This window comes from Hypomesus nipponensis, chromosome 11 (assembly GCF_054491055.1).
Source record: "Hypomesus nipponensis isolate SF chromosome 11, ASM5449105v1, whole genome shotgun sequence".
Taxonomy (NCBI): Eukaryota; Metazoa; Chordata; class Actinopteri; order Osmeriformes; family Osmeridae; genus Hypomesus; species Hypomesus nipponensis.
In genome coordinates, this window is record NC_140371.1 from 10,538,163 (window position 1) to 10,555,000 (window position 16,838).

The 16,838-nt window shown below is 51.7% G+C and overlaps 1 protein-coding gene across 5 annotated transcripts in view; it reads left to right on the forward strand.

Annotated features, from left to right (window-relative positions):
- Positions 1 to 16,838, forward strand: part of LOC146268055 (calcium-activated potassium channel subunit alpha-1a) — a 121,087-nt gene that overhangs the window by 25,731 nt on the left and 78,518 nt on the right. For all 5 annotated transcript variants that reach the window (XM_084709279.1, XM_084709283.1, XM_084709278.1 and 2 more), the window contains exon 2: positions 3,479 to 3,640. In XM_084709279.1, the coding sequence (XP_084565405.1) occupies positions 3,479 to 3,640 (162 nt within the window). The remainder of the gene's footprint in view (positions 1 to 3,478; positions 3,641 to 16,838) is intronic.

The window sequence follows — 16,838 nt, forward strand, 5'->3', positions numbered from 1 at the left end:
AGCTCCTCACACTGGAATAGAGTTTTCCCCAGCGATGCGGACCAAAGCCGGAGGAACAGCTGCGTTAAAGCCAAGTCCTGTTAGATCAGCACGGTCACATGGGGGTGTCTCTCTCTCTCTCTCTCTCTCTCTGTCTCTCTCTCTCTCTCTCTCTCTCTCTCTCTCTCTCTCTCTCTCTGTCTCTGTCTCTCTGTCTCTGTCTGTCTCTCTCTCTTTCCCTCTCTCTCCTCCTCCCCCACCACCCTCCCCCTCACACTGTTGGAGTGAGTGAGAGACAGAGAGACTGTCTCCTATTCATTCTACTGTAGCTCGATTAGACCTCTGTCTTTTTTATGAAGGTTTAATATTGTGTTCTGTGTCCATGTCTTGGCCTTTACACTGTGTCTCTCTGCATCTCTCTCTGGATGTGCACACGGTATCTCTATGTGTCTGTGTGTAGTCTAGCCGTTTCGCTGTATATCATTACCAGCAGCCAAAATGGGACTGTAATCGACAATGACAATCGTTTAGGGACAAATTATTTTATTGACCCCAAACTTAATGAGTCTATTTAGAGAAGAGAGAGCCGCGTTAAGACGGGCGGTTTATGCCCTGTGTCCACAGACCTCACCTCGCACCAGCACCACGGCGCCACCAGCATCCTCAATGCCCCCCCCCCCCCGCACACACACACGCCATTTCCCCTCTCCTTCTCGTCATCCCTCCTGTCATCTTTGTCTCCCTGGCCGTCTCCGATTCAAATTGCTTTATTGCCCTGAAATACTCTTCTACGTTTATTGCCAGAGCCTCCCTCTCTCCGTCTCCTCTCTCTCTCTCTCTCTCTCTCTCTCTCTCTCTCTCTCTCTCTCTCTCTCTCTCTCTCTGTCCCTCCCTCCCTCCCTCCCTCCCTCCCTCCCTCCCTCCCTCCCTCCCTCCCTCCCTCCCTCCCTCCCTCCCTCCCTCCCTCCCTCCCTCCCTCCCTCCCTCCCTCCCTCCCTCCCTCCCTCCCTCCCTCCCTCCCTCCCTCCCTCCCTCCCTCCCTCCCTCAGTTTGACATCACAGGTGTGTATATATAGCAGATGGATTCTCCCCGGCTGGGCTGTTTCAGTTCTCCTCTCTCACGGTGAGGGCCCACTGCCGTCTGGACGGTCTGCTCGGCTCAAACCAGGCAAAAACACACACTCACAGTTCAAGCGTCGGTTTGCAGCCGCATTCATTATTCACGTGTCCTCAGTCCACCACACACGTGTACGCACACGCAATGTTCACTGCTCACCAGACTCCGCACCAGACAGCTGTGTATGTACTGCCTCATTGCTAGACATTGAAACGGATGCGACAGGTGAGCGCTTGTTTTTCGTTGTGCTCGGCGCTGAAACGGGGTCTCCCTGGTTCCCGTTCCAAACGTGAGTTACGACACACGCGTGTTGTGTGCATCGTGTGTGTATCCTTTTCAGTGCCCTGTGTGCTCGCCTTGGCCCTGTCCACCTTCAGTCCCAACTCCCAAGATTTATGCCCCGGCCCAGCCCTGGCCACAGCACATGTTACCACCGCAACATGCCTGGAATGCTTGGAAGCAGGCGGACGTCCAATCAGGGCGAAACCCTAGCTGGCCTGTGTGTGAACACACACACACACACACACACACACACACACATGGATCTTGTACCACGTGATAGCGGGTGGGGGTGGACTAAAGGTGCTGGGTTGGGAGGTGTAAGAGAAAGAGACAGACAAACGGACATACCAGCACACGCCCACACACAATTACTACCCTAACCATGATTCAGCTGGATAACACATGCTTGGAAGTACGAGGGGGGTCGAGTCCATTTGAATGGTGTCTATTATGGTCCTGCTTGACTCTCTTCATAACAAAAGCATTAGACACAGGCTGGACATGCAGGCTCTGTTTTCATAATGGCGGCCTCTGTAGCCTGTAGTCTGGCTTTCAGTTCTCAGGGTCCCCTAAGCAGGAGCAGATAGTTATCTGATGACTAAGTCGGGGCTTTTTAGGCCTGGTTTATTGGCATTGTTACATGGGGGAATCTAATTAGGAAAATGGCAGCTGTGTCCATGCCGTATCATTAAGAAATGTAATCCAATTTCACTGGACAATCCTCTTTAAACAGACTGTGTGCTCTCCCCGGCTCATGTGTGGTTGTGTCTGCTGTTTAAGCTGGCTGATATACCGTGCCCTGTGGCCGCCGCGAGTACATTATATTCAGGCAACGTATCGGTCGCCCTCGTGGTCTGGTTGGGTCCTTTGGAATGTTTCTGCCCTCGCCTCTCAGTTTCTGTAATGATGTGAACTCAGTGGTGCCTGTCAGGGAAGACACGCCTGCACGCACACGCACACACAAGCTAAGCAACAATGTTGGCCTAGTTCTGTTTCAAAACACTTTCAGGTGGTGTAAACAACCATTCTCTTGTGTTCAAGTCATTTTCTTTTTTTTTCTGTCAGTGAGTAGAGTCAAATGTATTTGGCGGTGGGGAGCTGTCCTCTTGGCAGAGTAGTATCAGCCTGTACTAAACGATGAACTACAGCATGTGTACCCTGTAGTAACCCGAGTGTTCTTTGGAAGGGTGGGATGGCCTCCGACGAGAGGTTTGAACGTTAGTGGAGTGCCAGGGATTCTCTGCGATGCCATTTACTCTGAGTCTGCGCATGCATCCGTGTGTGGATGTTTACGGCATTTGTTTGCGTTGTGCACGCTATCGCTAGTTTTTCTTTTCCCGCCTTTTTTTGTCCCGCCAAACTTAGGCTGGCCGCGTCGAGCTCTCTTTCTCTACTTCCTGAAACATTGTGACTTCCTGTGATGGCGTGTAGCCTCTCTCACTTGAGGGGAAAAGGAAATGATGTCAAGGAAAAATACAATGAGAGCCTGGAAGTGCATGCGGTCACATTGGCGTTTCCGATGCAACCGTGTTCACTCACACACAGAGTGCGAATTATACAATGACAATCGGGGAGGGTCAACTTCTTCTCCAGGGCGTGTATCGACCCCTCCCGACCTGTTGTTTTTACCTCATTTGGGAGCGTCCAAGTCTTAATTAGGGGGGTCAAACCCCTCCAGGCCCCCCCATAATTCGGACCCTGCTCACACAGACACAACATGGAGGGTTGAAAAGCCAGCATGAGAACATCAGTCTTCCACCCCGTACCCCGAGGTGAAATGAACTTCCAGAGCCATATGTGTCAAACCCAATAGAGCAACTGCACAGCCTCACACGCGTGCATACACACACACACACACACACACAGATAAACAAACACGCACAGACACACAAACGTGCAGCAAGGCAGAAGCCAGTTCATCGTTTATGTTATCAGTGAGGTGGCGAGAGATTGGAACGACGAGGATCGACACCATTTAGATTGCGGTGAACCCAATCAACCTGTGTCAGTGAAAGGCGCGCTCCGCAATTCATCTCGCTCTCCGTCACTCTGTACGCAGTCGACTGACCATGTGTGTGTGTCCCTCTGTTCTCTTCCCAGGAGAAAGTGAACAACCCTGCCAACAGCCAGGCAGCAGATGGGGCAGCAAAGGGGACCGACGAGAAGGAGGAGGTCCCTCTCAGCGAGGTGGGCTGGATGACCTCCGTCAAAGACTGGGCCGGGGTCATGATCTCAGCCCAGACGCTCACCGGACGAGTCCTGGTAAGGCATCCCGACTGCCAATCATCTCATGCCTAGTCTGTAAACGACGCGCTGCCTTTCACGAGCCAAACTTAAGAGGAAAAGGAGAGGAACTGCTGTGTTATTTACACGAGGAGGTCTCTGGAAGTGGTCTAGTCCGGTTGGGACCGCCCGAAGCTGCCTGGCTGTGGAGCTTCAGGCTGCAGATGACCACCTGCTCTGCTGCAGTGCATGCAATGCAGTACATTAACTCACTCTGCAGTGGCTCAGCCAGATAATGTGACCTGTGTGTGTGTGTGTGTGTGTATGTGGAGAGAGAGAGAGAGAGAGAGAGAGAGAGAGAGAGAGAGAGAGAGAGAGAGAGAGAGAGAGAGAGAGAGAGAGAGAGAGAGAGAGAGAGAGAGAGAGAGAGAGAGAGAGAGAGAGAGAGAGAGAGAGAGAGAGAGAGAGAGAGAGAGAGAGAGAGAGAGAGAGAGAGAGAGAGAGAGAGAGAGAGAGAGAGAGAGAGAGAGAGAGAGAGAGAGAGAGAGAGAGAGAGAGATTTCTGCATTGACAAAAGAGGGAGGCACATACAGTGTTTTAGCAGTGGGGACGATGTCACCATGACTTTGGCTTTTGCTCTGGTATGAGTTCAAACAGTCTTACCCTCACTCTCTGTTTCTCTCTCACCCCCCCAAACACAAACACACACATACATCCCCCCCACCACACCCATCCCCTATTTTCTTTGAGCCAAGGACCTCATCCTACTGGACTCCAACTAACCACACCGACTGTCCGAAGGCCTCTGGGCACGAGTGATTTCACCAGGCTGAGACCACGTGACATGGACACGTGCTCTTCCACAGCGCCAGGCTATATGTCCTGATATCTACTCATATTCTTTTTATGATGGGGGCTCCGGTCCAATACTGCGCTGCTGTCTGTTGGTTTGCCAAACGTCAGGCCCGTGGAGTGGGGAAGCACTTAGGAAGACGGGACGGGTGCAAAGCGCCGGGCTGAGCTATGAGACAGCTTATCATCTCAGGCTGCCATCTTAGAAAGCTGCTATGATGGAGGGCCGAGCCTCAACATGTTGGCATCAGGTGCCTTCTAGAAGGGAGGGGGGGGGGGGGCTATATGTGGTTTGATGGACCTACTTTTAAGTTCAATTCTTAACTTGCTTTCTTTTTTGTGGGGAATGAATTCCAAACAGTTCTTCGTTTCGCAGACGCTTTTATCCAAAGCAACATAGTGCAGCGGTTAATCGAGGAGCAGAAGTGCTTGTAGTTTGTCAGGGCAGCGGACTGAGACTAAGCCGTCATGATTGCAGCCGTTTCTTCCTCTCCGGCTTTGCGGGATGTTCTACGCCCCAGTGTGATTGACAGGTTGCAGGGAAACCGCATGCTGCTTGCTACTCTGTTAGATGAGGATAAGACTTCATGGTGTCAGATTAGAGGTGGTGGTCACATTGGTTAACTCCTAAACTCCCGTCTAGACAATCTGGGTGGGGAGGGAGGGAGGAGATCAAATCTCCCTGTTGTTTGGTTGGAACTGATAGTTTTAGATTTGTCTCGTGGAAGAACAACCAGCATTCAGACAGGCATTTTTTATTCCTCAAGTGCAATTCGACCACCCTCTTGTTGTTCCACGTACGTCTTTGTGCATGGGTCGATCTTCATTTGTGTAGAACTCTCTGTTGGACGTTTTGAAGAAAACACTGGAGATGAAACGTGCCCTGGGAGATGGAGCAGGCAGAAAAGAAAAACCAAACAGACTTTTTAACGTCAACTATCATGTTTGCCTAAATTGGACCGATTTACACGCGTACTTATCAGGAGAGAGGGTTGTTTGGGCTGCGATGAGAGGAAGAGAGAGAGAGAAGCAGGGATGGGGAGCGAGGGGCAGGGACGGTGATAGAGAGGCACGGGGAGAGAGGAAGGGAGGGATAGAGAGGGAGGGAGTATCCTGATGGGAGATGTCAGGCTGCTAGATGACTCTCACTTAAAGCCACGGCGGGCACCACGCCCTCTGCCTTTCATCCTCTGGTGAACCGTTACAAACCCTGTGTGTGTGTGTCTGTGTGTGTGTGTGTGTGCTGTCAGTGAGAAGAACTACAGCGTTGAAGCTGTTTCCAGGCACCCGTTTCCAGCTCGGCCTGAGACCATCACCTACTGTGATTTGTGCTATTTCAGAGACTCCAGAATATTCCAGTGGCTATACCTGCTCCCTGCTTGTGTAATGTTAAGCTGTGCAACGCCATGGAGTGTTTTGTGTAGGTGAATGAGAGCACAGCATGTGGGTGTATTGTATGCATTTGTGAATGTATGCGTGGTGCATACATACAGGACATCCAACACAGTTGTGCCTGTGTGTGTGTGTGTGTGTGTGTGTGGAGGCGGATCCGTGGGCCTCCTGCCCTCCCATCAAGCACCAAATTGGCAAAGGCTTCCACACACACCGAGCCTGGCTTGGTTACCATGGCAACTGCCGCGGTGGCAGGCGCTCAGTCATCTGATGTGCAGGACTGTCAACCTGAGCAGCAGGGGTTCAAACAAACACACACACACACACACACACAACACACACACGCACGCAAACACTGACAGGTGGGGCTACATCACGCCGTAGACTCGATAACATCCCGGGGAAAACTGACAATTAAGACGGATGGCTGTGGGCGTGGCCGACTCTGTTCATTTTGTGTGTCTGGATGACTTTGCTGGTCGCGAAAGATCAGGCGGCCCCCGGAGGCTTCTTCAATGAGATGATGAATCTTTGTTGCGACGGCAGCGCCGCCCGTCTGGGCGGAGCTCGCCCTCCACCGGGCGGGGCCTCCCGACCACACGAGCGACAGCGAGGCCCTCGTTGCTTGTCACCGGGGGGCCTAATGGGACGGCGCTAAAGTGATCGGGGTCTCCGGGGATGCGGGGCTAAATGAACCCATATCCGTCCGCACGCTGCTGCCGGCACACGGGGCCATGTGCTGCATGAGAAGTACCTCAGACGACAGCTGGCTGGGAGGGAGGGAGGAGGGGGGAGGGGGAGGGAGGAGGGGGGGGGGGAGGGAGGGGGGGGAAGGAGGGAAGGAGGGAAGGGGGGAGGGAACACCTTGCATCACAGACAGCCATTAGGGCCCTCCGTGTGCACAGAGAAATACATTTCAATGGCGAGCAGGTGCTCTGACCTGTGTTTGTGTGTGTGTGCGCGGGCGAAAGGAAAGATGGAGAAGGGGAGGTTAAGATCACTAAGACCCAAAGACATTTGACAAACGACCCGAGTCAAAAAATGATGTATTATCGCCACCCTTTCGTTGTAATGACTAAGGGGCGGGCGCACACACAGACTCGCACAACGTTTACACCTTTTCAAATGAGGTTGTACTCGCACTCGCACTCGCACAAACACACACATTTTACCCCTTTTCAGGAAAGGTTACACACACACACAAACATGGGCGCGCACGCACACACAGATTCCCCCTCTTCAATTAAGGTTGTTTTCACCTTGTGCTCGGTATAAAAGTCAGGGCAAATGACAGATCAGTCTATTGCAGGCCCACAGTGCACCTTCACAGGCTCTATAATGAGGACTTTGTGTTCAAAGCCATCACCTCTACATTATGGCCCTATCAAATATTTACCAGTCCATTCACACAGGCTGTGCCACCGTGAGGACTTCTTTTGTTAAGTGGCAACTCTGGGAGAAATGAAGAGGAGGGCCGGGTTAGCTGGCTGCAGCTTAGCGAAATAAGATCAGCAAGGTCCACATCGGACATGCATCGCTGACCAAACGGAGAGGTGTATGGGTGGATGGACACACACATCTGCCAAAGTGTCTTCTCTCTCTCTTTGTCTCTGTCACTCCCTGTCTCTCTCTCTCCTTCTCTCTCTCTCTCCTTCTCTCTCTCTCGCTCTCTCTCTCTCCCTGTCTCTCTCTCTCTCTCTCTCTCTCTCTCTCTCTCTCTCTCTCTCTTCTGTCTCTCTCTCTCCTTTCTCTCTCTCTCTGTCTCTCTTTCTTTCTTTCTTTCTTTTTGGCCATCCCCGGAGGGTGGCGAGGGCGACATCAGAGCTATCCGATGGCCGGCAGAGACTGACGGCTGACAGGCCAGCGAGGAAGCAGCTCGAAACAGGAAGTGTGGTGTGGTTATCAGAGGACCTGACCTGTCCTGGGATCAGCGAGAGACAGCTGGCAGCATCCGGAGATGTGGGGCCCCTCGAGGTGAAGGGATGGCAGGGTGGCTAGAAGGCAACCTCTGGACAGGCGTGTGGCAGCTTGTGGATTGACGGCGTGGCCACTTGGCCTCCTCGAGGTGGCTGTTGATTAAGGATGCAAACTCTGGGCCAGTGACCGACGAAAGAGCACGTCATGTCGATGAATGAGCTTTTAGAGGTCAAGGTAGTTTGTTTGCCAGAACAGTGCAGTATGACTGTGCATGGTTTCCATGGTTTTTGAGTGCAGGGCGAGGAGTATCGGGTTGGCCTTTTTTTTTTTTTTTCTTCATGGGAGTGGGAACCAGGGACGATCTGAATGTGTGGCCTTCCCCTTCACGAGCATTGTCCGTCTGGGCCGGTGCTGTTCTCTCCCTCTGCTTTCCGGAAACCTCTCCATGGTAGTCTGTTACTGACACACACACACACACCGCACAGGCTGTGGGTTAGGCTGCAGGCAGTGTGTGAGCTGCGTGGATTTGTGCGTCCCCCGAATGTCCCGTGGAGGTGAAAATAAGTGAGACCGTGTTCTCCTGCTCTCTCTCGATCCCTGCCAGCAAGCCTGGAGTGCGGCAACCTTGCCACACAGTGTTTTTCTGTTTTTAATGTCGCTCAGTAGGTGTGTACATACGGGTAAGGCACGGTTGGGTTGGGCCCTTGGTTGTGTCATGAGACGTTGGGTTCTTCTTCTGTGGTGAATGTGGAAAGTGTCTGTGCGCGGAGGCCTGCATGCCAAGGTATGTGTGTGCGTTTGTGTGTGTGTTTGTGTGTGTGTGTTGAGAGTGAACGGGCCCCGCAGCTCCCTCTGAGAACGCAGCCTGGCGTGCTGCACAGGGTTTCCCAGCGCCGGGTTATGGCAGGGGCTGCATCGAGTTTGGGCTAATTAGCCTCTCCCATGGAGTGTGTTGCTACTGTGGATGCTAATAGGCTGCTGTCAGTGAAGTCATCAGCAGGAGCACAGCTGTCATCACTGAAGCCGTCACACACTCCCGAACCAACCACAATGACCAAGGTCAAACTCCAGTGCATACAAACAAGGAGAGTGTGTGTGTGTTACGGCGCAGTCAGTGAGACGGTTGCTTGTCTTTGTGGTGTGTTTGAAAGTGGGGGGGGGGGAGCGGGTGGGTATACCTCTTTTGATCAGAGCACTATGGCCCTCTCTCTTCCCTTCTTTCGCTCGGTGTCTCTCTGTCTCTCTCTCACACACACACACACACACTCACACACACACACATATTCACATTCATGATGGTAAAAAATCGACCAAAAGCTGATGTCAGGACAGATTGTCTCCGCCCCGGTGGAAAGTCCCATGGGGCGAAGCCCAGACCGGTCTCACCGAAAGGCCACAACCTCCCATTTCTAGCCCCCCCCCCCCCCAGCACCATTCTTTTTTTGGTGTCAATTACTTTCCAAACGAAAGGCGGCGTAGCACAACAGCCCATCAGTTGCTCGTTTCTTCATCCCCACAGCCGGCATCGTCTCGCTTTGCCTGGAGAGTATCCTCCCATCATGAAACTCAATTTGGACCCAGTCGGCTTCTGAGGCGGAGCCTAATTGGGTCTCAGCACGTCCCTCCTCCTCCGAGGGGCCCCGGCCCCGGCGTAGCAGACGGCGCTCGGGCGCATTCATTTGTCATTTGCCGTAATTTATCAGCGCAATCGATGGCAATCCAATTGCCATTGACTCCTGCCTTGCGCTGTTTGATGAATGGCTGTTTATCCTGGAGGGAACTGGGGGGAGGTAGGGGGGCACGCCGCAGTGGGAGGGGCAAGGAGGGACGGGCAAAGAGAGAGAGAGAGAGAGACGTGGAGGGGTGTGGGTGCCTGCAGGAGCGTGCCAGTCACAGGCCTTTGGAGGGCGGGTGGGCAAGCTGACTGACTTAAGGGCTAACTGATCTCACCCTTTACCTGCACACCTTGAGGGACCCCACTCCCCACTCCCTCCCCACCCCCGGTGACCACGGTCTGGTGCCCCTGAAAGACGGTAAGCCCTTTCCACAGCGCAGGAGCAGACGGCCACACTTGTGTGAGATAGACGACTGCCGCGCAGAGCCCAGCAATCCCAGCACATGGAGGCGAGAGGATTTTGGACTTTCAAACGGGAGCTCTCTTCAATTTGCTCTCAAATTCCCGGCAGATAGAGAAGACTTACCCTGCTCACCCCCCACCCTCCCCCTGCAGTCTACTCGACGGCCTGTGGTAATGACCGGCTCTCCGACAGAGGCTCACTAGCCCTCTTTTATCCCCCTCCGGCGGCCTCCTCTCTCCCTCTGTTCGGCCTCAGAGGTCAGGGAAACCAGGCCTCCTTTGGCTAAGTGTCCTCCAGCTAGCCAGAGCGCCGTGCGGCTCAGACACGGCGGGATCCTCACGCTTCCCCCTTTCATCGTCCGCGCCCGCCTCTTAAAGGGACAGGCACATCGAAGGCGTGGCCTATTGGAAATGTGTGCGGAAAGTTCCGGCATTGTGTATTTTTGGTTGTGCACACGTGTCTTTTGTCGGGATTTCTGCAGCATGTTTGGAAGATATCCCTAAAAACAAGCAGCTTTCAAACTAGCAATGCATGCTACTGGGATAGCGACATGACATTGTGTCATCTTTTCCCTCGTGCCGATGATTCCCCTGACGCAGGTCCAGGCTAACTGTACAACCCAGAGGGCCGCAGCTAACCAGACAAACTTCCAAACAGCCCAGCTCATAGTCATTCAGTAATGATGTGACCGTAGTCACATCAACGGATCACCAAGCACGATCAACACGCCAGCAAGTCCTCACAGTCCCCCCCCTTGCCGTCCCGACACATTTGACTATTAAGCCGTGACTTGAGAGACTCCTTGTCATTCGTCCTTAGGACCACGATGCTTTCTCCCTTCTCCCATGCCGTCCCTCCCCCCCGTCCCTCCCGTCCCCCCCCGACACTGTGTTGACGCAGTGGCTGTGACTCACAGCCTCAAGGGATGACGCATGGCCAACGGATCAGAACCGGCGCGGCAACATTGATCCAGAAATGGCAGAACCATCACCGGGGGCGGTAGACCTCGCTCAACATGACACACACACACAGGGGTGGGAAGATAACATCGTGTTACACCCTCCGGAAATATAGACTCCCATGTTGAAATCATCATCGATTCCCCCCCCCCCCCCCCATCGCTAAATCAGTGATATACTCCAACACTCATTTGGCATATTGATTTTGACATGCATACATTTCATACCATCCTAACTCCCTATGAACACATAAACATCTGTGGGTTGTGGGTATCTATTCAGGCAGTGCGTAAATACTCTACACAGAGCCGTACCTGCGTGAACGTTTTCTTTTTTCTTTTTTTTCCATCCCATTTCTCAACTCCCATTTCTACCCCCACCCCACCTCCATCCATACATCAGCATGGCTGAGTCAGAGAGAGTGGGAGTAAGAGGAAGACAGGAGCTGGGACTGACTAAAGCCGCACCTTGGGCTTTGCGGGGCGGACAGGCTGTTATTGCAGCAGAGTAGCTGCAGGAAGATGGATGATGGCGGCACGACCCTTTAAAATGGAACTAAGAGGCAACAAAAAAAACAGACCGTCGTAGAGCTGTTCTCTATCGATGTGAACCTGCTGCCCACTCGGACCTCACTGGAGTTATAGTCTGGTGTGAGCTCACTTGTGGGTGTGTGTGTGTGTGTACATATTTTATATTTCACCACCAGTTTACCGAACTCAGTAACTCCGTAACCCAGTCCTAGATGTGGTCTCAGGTTCATCCAGGATGTGCTCCAATCGCCCGGGTTATATTCACGCCTCTAATTGGTGATCACAGGAGTCAGCAGAGTGGGCACTCTGCTAAGCCAGGTCCTCGGATCCGTTTACCCCCGCAGAGATTCAGTTCCCTGGGTTGAGATGGTGGCAAGGTGCCCCCTTCAAAAAAAAAACCATGACCTCCGGCTCCCCGCCTCTGCCCCGCCGCCTCCACTATTTTCCATGAGGTCATGTGGGTGGAAGGTGGAGGAGCAGCACGCGCGTATCAGAGAGTCCTACTCGTGAGAGGAAATAGGTGAAGGAGAGGGAGGAGGAGATCGATATGTGTGATGAAGGCAATGACCGAGAGAAGGGGGGGGGAGGTGAAGACGAAGGAGGAGACGGAACAGGGAGGACAGGCGATGGGGAAGACGGAGAGAAGAAGCCTGGGGTTGAAGGGAACGGGCGATCAAGTGGAAAAGGAAAGACCGATATAATCGGATCAGGATCGAGCGGTCAGATAGACCCCCCCCAAAACATTGATTTGAAAGACAATTATTTCATCGCCCTATCACGTCTGTAAATCTAGGCAGACAAATCGCCCCCGTGTGACCATAAGGTCACATTCTAAACAAATGATTATTTCCCAAGGACGTTTAGCCTCACCGGCTGTCAGTTAGGACAAGGTGGAAAACATTGAAGGTCTTTTATTGACGGCCTCCTGTGGAAACAGTCATTGCAGGGTGATAATGAAATGCTCTGTAGGTGTACTGTTGCCCGCGGCTTCAAATTGTATCAGTATCGACTTCAGAAGCCTTAATGTATTCACGTAGGGGTGGTTTGAGAGAAGGATTCTCTCCTCCCGACATGAGACTGACTAACAGGCCACATTACAACGGCTCAGCAGAACACCTAACTTGAGTGTTAATTTTTCTTAATGATCCAAGCCGTCAAGGACACAGCTGTGCGTGTTTCGCCGGTGTGCGTGTGTCCACTCTCAGATGAGTTTACATTTGCTGTTCTGGTGATTGCAATCAAACCCAATAACGAAACAACTCGGGGAGTGATTCCACTTAAGGGGAAATCGATACTAATGCCTTTCAAACGGTTGACTCATCATAAGCCCAAGTAAACCAATGACAAAATTCAAAACTGGAAACTGAGACTCAGAGTCTAACGGGGCGCGGTGAGCCCCTCAGTCTGTTTGCCTCATTTAGACTCCAGTAGCTATGGTGGACTGGCCCTCCAGCTCCTGTGTTAGGTGTCATACGGTGGCATGTTTAACACATGGTGAGTGAAGCTCGGGGGACACGCTTAGCGTTTCCAGTTTCATGTATGTTGGTGAATGCGAGTGGATAGCACCTTCTCCGCCCCCCCCCCCCACACACACACACGCCCCCCCCTTTCTCCAGTCACACCCGACAGTATAGCCGACTGCCAGATCAATCACGGACCCGCGTGGAAAAAGAAAATCGTCCCTCGAAATCGCTATGCGTAAATGACAACGTATATCTCCTCCGTTCTCTTTTAGTGTCTCCATTTGAAACCCTTCCACTGATCGATGGACCGTAAACAGAGGGGCGGGGAGAATCCAAGGTTCATCACTGGGATACTTAAATGAAGTGATGAAGGCGTAGATCTCCCTGTGACGGGGGGGGGACGGGGGGACCCTATGGAGAAGTACAGTGTGGATGTGTGGGGCTGTGAGAGACGTCGTTCCCGCACGCGGCAGCATCTTCACTGTTCAGGCCGGCAGACTGCCGTTCACGCGTACCTCCGCAAGTAGGATATCGCCCCTGCGGCTTTCGCAGCTCTCATGCCATCACGAGGGCGCCTTAAGAGCTTCTCGCCTTCCTTGAAAAATGTTTCTCCTTCGCTCGCTCTGGCTTGTTCTTTTTCTCTCCCTTGCGCTCTCTCACGCCCTTTCTCCCTTGCTCTCTCACTCAATCTCGCTCTCTTGCTCACTCTCTCTCTCTCTCTCTCTCTCTCTCTATCTCTCTTTCAATATATTTGTTCTCTCTCTCCCTCTCTCTCACTTCAATCTCTTTCCCCCAGGTCGGAGTTCTTAAATGGAAACAGAGCGGAACAGGGTAAAGATCCTTCAGAGGAGCGAGTTCTCTGAGTCATGGTTTCCTGCAGGACTGATTGATTGACAGCTCCCGAGTCCCGCCTCCGACCCGGCCTAGATTGCTCCTTTGACAGTCAGCACTGGGGAAGTAATTGTGTACACACAAGCGGGCCGCAATGTGATTGTATATAACGGCTTTATGTGCCACTTTCAATCCCGCTGGAGACTCGGGGCTGAAGGAGTCTGGGGATGGGGGGTGGGGGGGGGGGATTGTAAAAGGCTAGTTGCAGATATTAAACCATAAAATCCTTCGTCTCGGGAGGACAGGCTGTGCAGACAGACACAGTTTCCCGGAGGGCGGTGAACTTTTCACAGACGCCACTCAGAACTGATTTTGAATATTGATACGGGCGTCGGGAGGTGTTCGACAATCAGTCAGGCGAACAGGTCTTCGCCGGCAGAAAGGTTAGAGGTGCGCTTGATTGATGTGCGAGGGTGAGCTGACACCGATGGAAAGATCGGGGCAGATGTCTGCTTTAATAGGGGTCAAGGCTGAGCCAAAGACCACATGACTCATTGATTCTTGTTTCGTCCTGAATATGTTCATGATACCGTGCACTGCCCACACGTCGATGTCGAGGTTCAACAGTGGAACCGCCATGCGTTGTCGACCATACTTTCTTTTTGTGTTATTCAGCCTTCCTCGAATGGAAAGACCATCCGGGACTTTGTATGAAGGCTCTTGTTGAGTTTTGTCCAAAGACGATTCATTAGCCTGTGCTGGATGAACAATTTTCATATTGAATGGAGACTATGCATAACAATAGCGGAAAGCAACTGAACCGTTTGAATTTGTGTCTTCGTGTAAGAATGTCCCTTTGCTCTAAAGTGTAGTCTAATTGGGAAGCTAATACCACGCTCTGGTGAATTTCGGGAAGGGTTTTCGGCTTTAATTGGGATTCAGTTGTTTGGAGGGCCCTGTTGTTCCTCCGTTCTGCTGATATCACACAGCTCGCTCGGGTTATCCGCGCGAGTACACGGGAGACGTGTGCTCATTGGGATTCAGCCAGCTGGTCTCTGCCTGGTGCGAGAGGTGGACAGGGTTCAGATGAAGATGTGTCGTTTCCTGGAGAGCCCTCTGAGGACCCAGTCTTTCATCTGGCTGGTCTGCTGTAGTAGATGGGCTCAGGTGTGGCCAACAGAGATTGTTCTGGATCAACTCTGGTGCTTTAGCTCTCCAGCAATGACGATAGCACGCCCCGCACGCTCACACGCGCGTCTATATGAACACACACAGACGGAATACTGATTGTATTCCTTGGGCCAAACCCTCACATCTCTCATCTCGTGGTGAAGCAGGGCTTTTTTATCAGTGCGCAGCAGACGCGGAGAAACGGATTGGTTAACAAGCTCGACGAGTCGCCGGGGAGAGACGGCAAAACTTCTCGTTAACCTTGAGGGAAGCAAAAGGGAACCCTGATTTAGTCTGGTTAAGAATCATGTCACCACCTCCGCCGCTGCTCCTTTGAGTTGACAGCTCCCTACGTGCGCCCGGGACCAAGGGAACGGGTGTGGTTGTTGGAACAGAAGCCGGGGTAGAAACGACCAGAATGACGGGGTGCCATCTGAACAGAATGCCGGCGTCGCTGCCAAAAGCGTCCATATTGCTTTGTCTAAATGTGTTCACAGAGAAGCCCCATCCATTAGTCTTATTGGGAGGGAAACAGAAGTTTTTAATGCCATATTTGGCACGGGAGTCCCATCTTGCCTTCTCCCAGACAAATAGTCGGCCACCATTTTTCAGCCGAAGATGAAAGGTTCGCCTGCATTTCGAAATGGGCACCGGACAAAGTAATTGGAGTGCATTCTCATACAAACTGCATTGGCGTGATGAAGTTTTGACGTGATTAACTACGACAGGTATGATTTATGCTATGATTAAGCCGACATAATGGAATCGGATGGCGGTAGCTGGGTCCCGAACGAGGCGTAGCGACCTGCATACATCCCACCACCGACACCGGACTGAGACAACAATAAGACCACTTAGCATGCTGTCATTAGTCAGCTCAATACACCACTCACTTCTAATGAACGTCCTTATTCCAATTGCCTTTTTCTGCAGATCTGTGCTATGTGGAATCTTACTGGGTGTAGGGTTTTCTGAAGGGGCGTGGCCTCTGTTAGCTAGCTGAAGGTTTGAATGGCCTGAAATACAGTCTGGTGGTTGACTTGAAATGTGGGGTTAAGGCGGCTTAAATAAAGAATGTACAGAAACATTTGTCTTCCCTCTCCACAGGGTTTTCATACATCCTCTCACACAAATGCTTAAACTCCTCAGCTCCACACACACACACACACACCTAAATATAAACAGACCTTCACACACCACAATATTCTCTCACACACACACACACACACACACACACACACACACACACACACACACTAGCTGTTGTCGATGGTGAACACTGAATCTCAGGAGCATCTGGTGTGATCACTAATGACAGTTACTCACAGTCCTGCGTTCCTCCGTAGGAAACCAGAGATGCCTTTAAACCCCTCAGATCTAAAAGCCATTAGCTCGTGCTGTCTCTGTATATAAACACAGAGAAGAAGTGGCTCCTTGAGTTGTAACCATGTTTCTTGGCCACTATTTGACCCTGATCCGTGCTAAGATGACTCAAACCCGTGCAGGCCTACCGGGATAAAACATTTCGTGATGTTTTTCACACCATCTCCAGCCGTTGATGTGTTCTCTCACCTTTAGACATGTGAAGGGCAAATAGATTAATTGAAATTGTGAAAGTAATGCTTTTTTTTCTCTTGATGCCCCAAGCAGAGCGACACGAAACGGCTTATTTGTCAAGGAGGTTAATTGTCACGTTTCTCTACGGAAAAGTTGCTGATTTCACAGTAGTTATTCTTCACTGAAGGTTTATCATAAGGTGAAAGGAACGATGGTCTAAATAGACAGAAGCAGTGTAAAACAGTCGGTCGCTAAAGAACGTTTGCTTTGAAGATTATATTAACAAGATAATTGTGAAGAAGTGTAGTCTGTCTTACTTGTTTTGCCTAGTTTGGCACATTGTTGTGGAAGTCAATAGTATTACACTATAGCCTACTGTGTTTAGATACGTTGTTTTATCTCCCTGGACAAAATGCTGAGTCTTTCTATCATAGTTCATCTACCTTGTATAATCTTTTTGCCATAAAACAGGATTGTGTAATGGGTGA